At 43.4% G+C, this 12,306-nt stretch overlaps 1 protein-coding gene across 2 annotated transcripts in view; it reads right to left on the bottom strand.

Moving 5' to 3' along the window:
* Positions 1–12,306, bottom strand: part of senp3b (SUMO specific peptidase 3b) — a 28,371-nt gene that overhangs the window by 15,396 nt on the left and 669 nt on the right. For both annotated transcript variants that reach the window (XR_008756410.1, XM_055901069.1), the window contains exons 2-5: positions 11,130–11,921; positions 10,588–10,728; positions 9,056–9,167; positions 841–988 (exon numbers count right to left, since the gene is read on the bottom strand). Coding sequence is in view for 1 of the 2 variants with exons in the window: in XM_055901069.1 (XP_055757044.1) it covers positions 841–988; positions 9,056–9,167; positions 10,588–10,728; positions 11,130–11,883 (1,155 nt within the window). In the remaining variant the exon portion in view is untranslated. The remainder of the gene's footprint in view (positions 1–840; positions 989–9,055; positions 9,168–10,587; positions 10,729–11,129; positions 11,922–12,306) is intronic.

Here is a 12,306-nt window from a genome sequence, read left to right as displayed (position 1 = left end):
CGCTACACTCGCATTAACATCTGCTAACCATGTGTATGTGACAAATAACATTTGATTCATAGACTGTTCTCTCTGCTCCCGCAAGGCAAGTGGTACCAGAGCCCCAAGTCTTGGTCCAAAAGGCTTCTACCCCAAAGAGATAAGACTCCTGAACAGCTAATGAAATGGCTACCCAGACTATTTGCATTGCCTGCCCCCCCCTACATTTGCTGCTACACTCTATTAATCTATGCATAGTCACTAACTCTACCTACATGCACATTACCTCAATTACCTCAACTAACCTTTGCCCCCGCACATTGACTCTGTACCGGTACCCCGTATTTAGCCTCGCTTTTGTTATTTTACTGCTGCTCTTTAATTATGTGTTACTTTTATTTTTTACTCAATTCTTTTTTTACTTAACTTATTTTTCTTAAAACTGCATGGTTGGTTAAGGGCTTGTAAGTAAGCATTTCACTGTAAGGTCTACACCTGTTGTATTCGGTGCATGTGATAAATACAATTTGAGGTACTTAAATTGTTACCAAGAAATGATTTGATATTGAGATAAAAATGGTTGCACTGGACCTTGAAGAATAACAGCTCTTTGCAAACAAGGCACAATCCTAACTTGACATGCAAACAAGTACACATTTTGCATAAGTCATGCAAAGATGTCATTGCAATGTATGCAAAATGTATGCAAAAAATTCAGGTGCAGATATTAAGTTATAATCCAGTCTGTTGTATTTGGTCGGGGGTCCCACCTTAGGGCATACAGTTGTTTTGTTACTTGTTATAAGCATGCAACAGGCCATATAATGCTTTATAGAGTGTTTAGTACAGGGTCCCACCCACCTGGTCATTGAGCCAATTCTGTCCGTACAGCGTGCTGAGATCATCCATGGTGAGGACATGACGCTTGTAGTTGACGCGGAACCCTCGCACCATGGCCGTGCCGGACGACCTCTGGTAGGACTGGATTAGGTGTTGCACCACCGCTTTCCTGTTGGACATGGAAACATCAGACGAGGAATATAAAACGTTCAAAACCTTTTCTGTATTATACTGGCCGCCACCTTGTATTTTTGGGAAATATGACATGGAACTGTATCAGTGAAGGATAACTTGAACCATATATATATATATATATATATATATACACTGCTCAAAAAAATAAAGGGAACACTTAAACAACACAATGTAACTCCAAGTCAATCACACTTCTGTGAAATCAAACTGTCCACTTAGGAAGCAACACTGATTGACAATAAATTTCACATGCTGTTGTGCAAATGGAATAGAAAAAAAGGTGGAAATTATAGGCAATTAGCAAGACACCCCCCAAAACAGGAGTGATTCTGCAGGTGGTGACCACAGACCACTTCTCAGTTCCTATGCTTCCTGGCTGATGTTTTGGTCACTTTTGAATGCTGGCGGTGCTCTCACTCTAGGGGTAGCATGAGACAGAGTCTACAACCCACACAAGTGGCTCAGGTAGTGCAGCTCACCCAGGATGGCACATCAATGCGAACTGTGGCAAAAAGGTTTGCTGTGTCTGTCAGCGTAGTGTCCAGAGCATGCAGGCGCTACCAGGAGACAGGCCAGTACATCAGGAGACGTGGAGGAGGCCGTAGGAGGGCAACAACCCAGCAGCAGGACCGCTACCTCTGCCTTAGTGCAAGGAGGTGCACTGCCAGAGCCCTGCAAAATGACCTCCAGCAGGCCACAAATGTGCATGTGTCAGCATATGGTCTCACAAGGGGTCTGAGAATCTCATCTCGGTACCTAATGGCAGTCAGGCTACCTCTGGCGAGCACATGGAGGGCTGTGCGGCCCCACAAAGAAATGCCACCCCACACCATGACTGACCCATCGCCAAACCGGTCATGCTGGAGGATGTTGCAGGCAGCAGAACGTTCTCCACGGCGTCTACAGACTCTGTCACGTCTGTCACATGTGCTCAGTGTGAACCTGCTTTCATCTGTGAAGAGCATAGGGCGCCAGTGGCGAATTTGCCAATCTTTGTGTTCTCTGGCAAATGCCAAACGTCCTGCACGGTGTTGGGCTGTAAGCACAACCCCCACCTGTGGACGTCGGGCCCTCATACCACCCTCATGGAGTCTGTTTCTGACCGTTTGAGGAGACACATGCACATTTGTGGCCTGCTGGAGGTCATTTTGCAGGGCTCTGGCAGTGCACCTCCTTGCACTAAGGCAGAGGTAGCGGTCCTGCTGCTGGGTTGTTGCCCTCCTACGGCCTCCTCCACGTCTCCTGATGTACTGGCCTGTCTCCTGGTAGCGCCTGCATGCTCTGGACACTACGCTGACAGACACAGCAAACCTTTTTGCCACAGTTCGCATTGATGTGCCATCCTGGATGAGCTGTTAACTCGAAATGACACAACGACAAAGTTCCAGTTTAACAAAGTTTACTATACTATATGAACACACTACAAGTAGCCATCACACTCGAGGCTAGGTCCAACAACGACCAAGACCTCCTGCGCATGCGCACTCTTGACTGAGTGATAGCCCCGTAATAACAGAAATATAGGGATACTTAAAACATGAACTTAACAATCTCCCCCTTTTCTTTAAAGACAAATAAAACATCAACAACATAATTAAATGTCCAAGTATTATTCAAGATCCCCCATTACAAATGGGTTGTGTGACAGTTTTTATTTGTATTACTCAAGCTGCCACATTCCATTACTGAGAGCCTGTAGGAGCAAGAGCCTGTAGGAGCACAAGACCGGATGCTCCTTTTTTAGTCAGACAGTCAGCAAGCTTTTCCTTTGTGGTTGACCACAGAATCCTCTGGATTCTCTGTGCTTGAATAAGTTCCTTGATGCTGCTAATCTCAAAGTCTTTTCTCTGACAGATTTGGTTGACTTCACAGCATCAACTAATGAGTAGTTGACAGTGACACAAACTACAGGTAGAAAGTGCCGTCTTGTCCCACCAGTGTTAACCTAGCGAAGCATCACTGAAGACAACTAGTTTCAAAGAGTCATCTTTTCCAACATGCTGAAACTTTAAAGTCACTTTTTGTGATTTCAGTTTACGAACAACTTTGTTTGCCTCATGAATGGTTTGTACAGTGCCGTGTTTAGTGTTAGATGCCAAGTTGCAACCATCAAACCAGGTCTACTCGGTCTCGCAGCCCATAAAATTTGTCCTCTTTGACCTCAATTGACCAGCTTCAATTCCACAGTGGGGAATTCCTTTGTACGGCTCTTGAAGAATCCATGTGGATAGGTTGAAGATTCTTGATATAGCTCTCCTGTTGCATCAGTATTTTTTTATCAACTGTAATAAACTCTATGCCAACATAACAAAAATGATCATGCTCCTCACGGCCAACCTAGAAAACAGCTTTGAGGTGTGGAATCACAGTTGAAGCAAAGGTCTGTGAGCCACCCCAGATAAAGTCATCAACATGACAGGCAAGTACTCCAGTCAAATTGCAGTCTTGATCAAGCCAATAGAAGACTGCAGGATCCACTTGTGACATTTTTCCACCTGTATTCAGCATTGTTGCCTTGACTTTGTTGTACCAGTAGAGTGATCCATCTGCCAGTCCATACACACACTTCTTTAGTTTCCACAGTGTTCCTTCGCTTTTAGCTTCAGGCGGAGGTCGGATGTGAATGTCCCTTGACAGCTCTGTTCCCTGCAAAAATCCAGATTTGATGTCTATGGAATTAAGTTTCCATTTTTTCTGGCAGATCACTGACATCAGCAATCTGAGTGACTCTGAGGTGCATGTCGGTGAGTCTTTTGGGAGTTGTTTAGCAGCCAGCTCCTCAAAACCTCTAGCCACTAGACGTGCTTTGGGCACTATTCCAGTTAAGGATTCTTTAAGGGTACACACCCACCTTGTTGAGACGCACTTTTGGCCAATGTCTTTGACTTCCTCAAACACTCCATTTTTCCTCCAATTACTGAGCTCATCTAGCTTAGCTGAGTCAAATGACACATCCTTTGTTTCAAGTACATCATCATTTTGAATGTCATGCTGTTCTTCTCGATTTTCCATTGGTTCAATTCTGATATTATCTACAAGTGGCAGGTCAGCTGACCCTGTTGTACCAGAAAGTGTAGCTGGTTCAGAGTACTGCAAGTTGTACCAGCTCTTGTGTCTTGCATTTCCTGCTCGTCCAATGACGGTTGCTGTATGTGGAATACCACTTTCTCTGTCCGTGTATTTAACAGTTTGTCCAGTTTTCAGATTGGAACAACCATGTTCTCTTAACACATGTGGCTGTTGAATGTTTTCCTCATTTGAACGCTCAACAGTATTACCTGTGGCATGTTTGAAGGTCTCTACTCCATTTCCTGTGTCAGTTTCGTTGTCCATATCATTGGATGCGACATCTGGTAGGTTTGTGTCTGTTACTGTGTCCTTTTTGTCATTTTCATTAGGAGACTGATTCTCAGCAACAGCCCCTCTATCTTGTTGATCATTTACTTTCCGCAATCTTGAGTGATGCACCCTGACAATCATGCCTCCGTGCCTCACAAATATCACCACACCATCTTGACCAATGACTACTCCCGGTCCTTTCCACTCTTGACAGTCAACTCGTTTGTAATACACTTTGTTTCCAGTTTCGTACTTCTCATCATCATTATTCCCTGAACTGCTGAGTAACTTCTGAAGTCTGTTAACTGTAGCATGTCCAAACTGTTTGTAAAGCTTTAACAATACTTTGTGTTTTTCTTTAGTGCTCATGTTCTCTGTGACTGTCAGAATCTGTGTCAGTCAGAATCTCATTTTTGCATGGAGTCTGTGTGATGTCTTTGTCTAAAATGTTTACACAATAGTGGCCTGAGGTAGTAAGTTCAAGAGTCACTGGTTGTTTAAACATCACTGCCTGGTCATTTTTTATGTCTAGCACAGCCCCTGCCTTCTTGAGGGAAGCTTTGCTTAATAGTAAGGGGATATCTGTAGGGACCACCTCTGTTTCAATCTGACACTTAGTCTGACCAATTTTTGCTGGTATCTTAACTCTCTTGGTAGAATGGACAATTCTCCCATCTCCAAATTTGAAAGCTCTGTTGCTTGGTGTGTCAATCATATTTTGTACTTCTTTCATATTTAGTTCACTGACATAGCTATCAAGCCATTTTGCACCACACACTGTCCGTGTACATGCAGTATCAATCACAGCAGATCCTAAGGATTCAACTATAAAAATCTCAGTATCAAAAGCAGATTCATTTGAAAACAGTGTAATGTTACACTGCTCTATCTCTGTGTTTACATTTTCCTCTGTTAGTTTAACTTGTTCATTTTTATGAGGACAGTCTTTAACCCAATGGTAAGTGCATTGACAAATTGATCTCCTTCGATCTCGATCATTTCGATCTCCTTCCAAATTTGTCCAGTGGATTTGTGCCTGGAAATGGCGCCCTCTTCTGGTTGTCTTGAGAACGTGACTTGTTGGCGCCTTTTCTGTGCTGCTCGGTGTAATATGCTGCGTCACTCACTTGCATTCCATCTGTTATTGGCGCGACAGACGTCTTCTCACCAAATATTCTTTTTAGTGCCGACTTCATAGATGCAAAAGTCAGCACAGTACAAGCAGTCAAAGCCAACTGTTTCTCCCTACCATCTAGACAAGCAGTGTCTAGCAACTTGAACGCTAGCACTGCATCTGGGAGAACCATGTCATACTTGCGCATCCTATTGTACCTCTGTTCGAAATCAATGATGTAGTCTGCCATTGCAACCGAAATATCGCTCGTAACACTGTCAAAGTTTGAATATGCCTCGTAGGCACGGTCTTTCTCTTCTTTGAGAAATACAGAATCCAGTGCTGTGATCAAAGTTCCCATACCGTCATCCTTGTTCAAATCCTCAACGGATATTTCCAGTGCTGTATCTCTCGCTCTTCCCTCCAGCGCTCCAGCGATAATACCACCGCAGGTGCTTGCTTTTTCGCCTCCAGATTAGTAACGCGTATCCAGATTCCCAGTTCATTTTTCCAACTTTCGTACGACCTCTTCTCGTCGAAGCGAGGTGGCACGATGTAGTTAGAAGCCATCTTCTGCTACCAATGTTAACTCGAAATGACACAACGACAAAGTTCCAGTTTAACAAAGTTTACTATACTATATGAAAACACTACAAGTAGCCATCACACTCGAGGCTAGGTCCAACAACGACCAAGACCTCCTGCGCATGCGCACTCTTGACTGAGTGATAGCCCCGTAATAACAGAAATATAGGGATACTTAAAACATGAACTTAACAGAGCTGCACTACCTGAGCCACTTGTGTGGGTTGTAGACTCCGTCTCATGCTACCCCTAGAGTGAGAGCACCGCCAGCATTCAAAAGTGACCAAAACATCAGCCAGGAAGCATAGGAACTGAGAAGTGGTCTGTGGTCACCACCTGCAGAATCACTCCTGTTTTGGGGGGTGTCTTGCTAATTGCCTATAATTTCCACCTTTTTTTCTATTCCATTTGCACAACAGCATGTGAAATTTATTGTCAATCAGTGTTGCTTCCTAAGTGGACAGTTTGATTTCACAGAAGTGTGATTGACTTGGAGTTACATTGTGTTGTTTAAGTGTTCCCTTTATTTTTTTGAGCAGTGTGTATATATATATATATATATATACACACACACACACACACACACACACAGTTGAAGTCGGAAGTTTTACATACACCTTTGCCAAATAAATTTAAACTCCGTTTTTCACAATTCCTGACATTTAATCCAAGTAAAAATTCCCTGTCTTAGGTCAGTTAGGATCAACAGTTTATTTTAAGAATGTGTCATCTCAGAATAATAGTAGAGAGAATGATTTATTTCAGCTTGTATTACTTTCATCACATTCCCAGTGGGTCAGAAGTTTACATACACTCAATTAGTATTTGGTAGCATTGCCTTTAAATTGTTTAATATGGGTCAAACATTTTGGGTAGCCTACCACAAGCTTCCCACAATAGGTTGGATGAATTTTGGACCGTTCCTCCTGACAGAGCTGGTGTAACTGAGTCAGGTTTGTAGGCCTCCAAGCATTTTCAGTTCTGCCCACAAATTTCTAAGATTGAGGTCAGGGCTTTGCAATGGCCACTCCAATACCTTGACTTTGTTGTCCTTAAGCCATTTTGCCACAACTTTGGAAGTAGGCTTGGGGTCATTGTACATTTGGAAGACTCATTTTCGACCAAGCTTTACCTTTCTGACTGATGTCTTGATATGTTGCTTCAATATATCCACATAATTTTCCTGCCTCAGGATGCCATTTATTTTGTGAAGTGCACCAGTCCCTCCTGCAGCAAAGCACCCCCACAACATGATGCTGCCACCCCCGTGCGTCACTTTTGGGATGGTGTTCTTCGGCTTGCAAGCATCCCCCTTTTTCCTCCAAACATAACGATGCTCATTATGGCCAAACAGGTTTATTTTTATTTTATCAGACCAGAGGACATTTCTCCAAAAAGTACAACCTTTGTGCCCATGTGCATTTTTAAACCGTAGTCTGGCTTTTTTAATGGCGGTTTTTGAGCAGTAGCTTCTTCCTTGCTGAGCTGCCTTTCAGGTTATGTCGATATAGGACTCGTTTTACTGTGGATATCGATACTTTGTATCTGTTTCCTCAAGCATCTTCACAAGATCCTTTGCTGTTGTTCTGGGATTGATTTGCACCATTCGCACCAAAGTACATTCATTTCTAGGAGATAGAACGCGTCTCCTTCCTGAGCGGTATGACGGCTGCGTGGTCCCATTGTGTTTATACTCGCGTACTATTGTTTGTACAGATGAACGTGGTACCTTCAGGCGTTTGGAAATTGCTCCCAAGGGTGAACCAGACTTGTGGAGGGCCACCATTTTTCTTCTGAGGTCTTGGCTGATTTTCTTTTGATTTTCCCATGATGTCAAGCACTGAGCACTGAGTTTGAAGGTAGGCCTTGAAATACCTCCAATTGACTCAAATTATGTCAATTAGCCCGTCTGAAGCTTCTAAATCCATGACATAATTTTCTGGAATTTTCCAAGCTGTTCAAAGGCAGTCAACTTAGTGTATGTAAACTTCTGACCCACTGGAATTGTGATACAGTGAATCATAAGTGAAATAATCTGTCTGTAAACAATTGTTGGAAAAATTACTTGTGTCATGCACAAAGTAGATGTTAACAAACTATAGTTTTGTCAAGTCGGTTAGGACAAGAAATTTGTGGAGTGGTTGAAAAACGAGTTTTAATGACTCTAACCTAAGTGTATGTAAACTTCCGACTTCTACTGTGTGTATGTGTATATATATATTTATTAAAAGTTTACACTTGGTAACAGCTGGGTCATATTCAATAGTGCACACTGTAGCAAGAAGTTTTTCTACAACTATTCCCTCAGTTTCATTCCGTTTTTTTCTGTTTGGTGCCTAAACCCTGGTGATGATGAACGGACAGAACTGGCTCAATGACCAAGTGGGTGGGACCCTGTACTAAACACTCTACAAAGCATTATAATGCCTGTTGCATTACAGATGGTTTAAGTCACCATCTTCAGTTCATAAGATTTGTGCCTTGTCATAACACAAAGACCAACTTGCATCAACATACTGAGAACTTGGGTGATGCTGGTAACATGTTGGTGGTTTCCTTTCCCTTTGGTTCAAATAGCTTAACAAATAAGAAGAGGTAAAAATACCATATTTGGGAGTCTGAAATCATAGAATTAGAATCATTCAGATTCTATGTCTGAAATAAAGAGTGCTGCGTAGAAGGAATGCGTGAGTACTCTCTGTAAGGACAGATTTATTTACATTCCACCTGGCCTCGGCCAAGAGAACCAGGCTTTTTAAGGCCAACATTTAAAAGGCTCCTTACCGATCCCAAGTAGACATCAGTTAGTATAAATATTAGGCTACATTGCGTTTCTTTTTTGGATTGGTGTCGCTCTCTGTGTATGTGTCCCTGCACAGTACAGGAAATTGTGTTTCATTGGGGTTTGTACGTGTGTACCGTGTGTGAACGTGTCCATGCGCAGGTGTGCGTGTATTGCTTTGCATGTCTGTGTGTGTTTGCATGTGTATGGGTCAGACGGACCTGTGAGGCTGTGAGAAGTTGTCATTGAAGATGTCCTGTAGTTTCTCCACCACGTCGTCAGCGTGGATGGGGATCAGACTGCCATACTTCTGGAGAGACTCGTCCAGGATCCCTGAGAGAATGGGAAAACAGAATGTTGGGAGAGTAATAGTGAATCGCACAGAGGATTCTACTACGGAATCACAGACAGTAGATTCTACTATGGGATGGGATTTAAAAAAAATCACAGACAGAGGATTCTACTATCACCGGAGTTGATGCAACACTTCCTTGAAGTGAACTGACCACCTGCATTGACTCTCCCTACCTTAATACACTCGCCCCCCATTTCCCCCTTCCCCAAAGCATGTTTAAATATTGGACTAGAAACTGAGCCTTAGTGTATTATCCTTCAGCTAACATGTTTATTCTATTCTACTGAACCGTTTACTTTATGTTCATATTCTTATCTTTTATTATTTCTTACTGTAGTTGCATTGTGGAGAAGGTACCTTCAAGTAAGCTTGTCATTGGATGGTGTATACTGTACATACGACTAAGAAAGCTTGGAACTTCCTTTTACATTTTCATCATCGGTTCGATATGTAAAACCATGGCTGCGGTCCAAACACTTAAAAGACACACCCCCGTCCACTTACCCCCGCCTTGTGCCCTTGCAGGAAGCCCCGTCGCCATCTTGGAGGGCGGTCCAAATGATTAGCCAAGTACGGGAAGTTTGCAACGTAAGCCCCTCAGCCCTCATTTTTAGTCGGCTTTGCGAGTGTACAATTATGTTAATTCCTGGCCTGAAACTCCCCATAATTCAATTCGCGACGATTGTACATCCGCTAAGAAAAGTCAGCGAAAACTTAAAAACAACATCAATGGAGAAGCCAACATAAAAGTGTAAGTAAAAACAAATGCAAATAAGTTACAAATTGTGCTACTAATGCACATGACGGCACAAACATGTCTTGTAAATGTTTTTGTTTGGTTATCATTTGGAAATTTTTGAAATAAAAAAATGTCCTTCATAAGTTCCAGCTAGGCAGGCTAACATTAGTTAGCTAATTAATTTGCTAGCTATCATACAGTAGGCGTATATGAATAATTATACATGTAATATAAGTAGACAATCACTCATAATTGACTGTAGCGCATATAAAGCACTCACAATCTACCGGTGGCTGAAAACACAATGATCGCGGGATGAACGAATGGCAAATATCCGGCCAAGGGTGGTCCATTTAAAAATCATTCCTTCCTTTCTCGCCCTGCAACTGTATACACGTCAGACGTCATCAAAAGTGTCCACTTAATTTGAGGGCTGAGTGGATAGGGTGTGTCTTTTAACTGTTTGGACCGCAGGCCATTTCATCCAACAAGCTTAATTTCTCCAACTCTAACAAAATATGACATGAATTGATGTACAGTGTATTGCCCAGAAATGTCTGCATAACATGTTTGTAATAGTGTCTTAGTAATTTCATAACATAACCAATTTAACCAGAAAAGGTACTTTTCCGGAAGAACAATTATATATTTTAGTTTACCATGCACGCAGCTCATGTGTTCTTCAGTGAGGGCGACCTCCACAGGTTTCTCTCGGACGATAGAGTAGGAAGCCTCTGGTTCCCCCAGAACTCCCATCTGGATGGACGGGTAGTCTCCTGAGTAACCATTCAACCGGTCGTCTGCAGGGATGACAACTTTAGTCAAAAAACTTTAGTCAAAACAGGTGTAGATGAACAGTGAAATGCTTAGATACGGGCCCTTCCCAACAACGCAGAGAGAATTGCTAACATTATGATGATTGTCATCTTACATCCAGGTTAGTATGAGTTAAGGAATAATTAAAACATTACGGCAATTATCGTGGAGATTAAACCGTTTAAGATTTGTAAAAATCAAGGCACTCATTGTCAGACGCTTTAAGCAATATACTTGTTTTCCTCTCCTAAGTTAATGGTACCCGTTAATGTGTATAAAATAAATGGAATGTTTTATGTATTGCTACATCTAAGTGTGTTGTTTATCAAAGAAACTGTCAACCCTTCAGTTTCTCAAAAACAACTTCCCCATCTAGGGAGCTCACCTCGTTCAGACCCACTGAGCCTCTCGTCCTCTGACAGAGGGCTGAGGCCCGGGTCTGCTCCCCTCCTGTGCCGGTTGGCGTACTGACTGTACTGGGGCCACTTCCTCGCCCTCCTGTGCCCCAGGGTGCCGACCCATAGGGCCCGCTGACGCCAGGTCTTCCAATGCTGAGTAAGGCGGGACCGAAGGCCGGAATGAGAGCGGAGCTTCCGCCAGCGCCTTAGCCTGCGCTGCCGGAGCACATTGAGCCTGGACTGGATAGGGTTGCTGGGAAAGTCCCTGGCTTTATTTTCGGCCTGGTTGTTGTCATTGTCGTCGTCATCATCATCCTCCAGTGGTGCTTGCAGCTGGTGATGATGATTCTGCTCTTGTAGTGATGTGATGGGAACCATGTGTGGGACCTCCCATTCAACCTCAGCCTCCTCTCCATCTTCCTCCTCTTCATCTTCCTGCTCCTCCTCATCCCAGCCTTCACCTTCTTCAAAATCCACTTCTTCCTCATCTTCTTCCTCATCTTCCTCCATCTCCTCCCGCTCCAACTCTTCCATGTACTCAGCATCCCAGGCCTCCCTTTCTTTCTGGTCCAGTTTCAGGTGCATGGGGCTGGGCATCTGGTGGGTGGAGGTGGGGTCCATCCCCAGGTGACCCCCAGAGATCCCTACACCACCACCTCCACCACTGTCTTCCTGGCCCACAGCTAGGCCCAGCTCCCCCTGCCAGCGGTTCTGTGCTAGGCTGCTACCACTGTCCCTCATGGTCCACGGGCAACCCACGACCTGCGCCAGCTCGTCGCCTGTGGAATGAGTTAGGGGAGATAGAGACAACGGAAGAATGGCACATGACTGGTTAGTGTTTGTTTTTTTGCAGTAGGTAAAGGTATTCTGGTACTAATAAGAAAATCTATATAAAATGAAGTGTCTTGCAAGTGTGCACGCTTATTCTGCAACCAGATTTTTATTTCTGCAATTATTTGGCCAAATGTGTGTGTTAGCTAGATAAGCTGTCCATGTCACATTAGGTAGTTGTCAACAGCTCAATATAAGTTACAACAATTTGCATTGACTCATTTACATCCTTGGCCGTGAAAAAGCCATACGTGCAGTTAGGTGACGTTACTTTAACGAATCATTATTGCTGTGTACTGGAAACAGAATGTGTAATTATTGCGCTAGCTAGGC

The sequence above is a fragment of the Salvelinus fontinalis genome, chromosome 36 (genome assembly GCF_029448725.1).
Source record: "Salvelinus fontinalis isolate EN_2023a chromosome 36, ASM2944872v1, whole genome shotgun sequence".
NCBI classification, from domain to species: domain Eukaryota; kingdom Metazoa; phylum Chordata; class Actinopteri; order Salmoniformes; family Salmonidae; genus Salvelinus; species Salvelinus fontinalis.
This window is presented reverse-complemented; position numbering and strand designations above follow the sequence as displayed.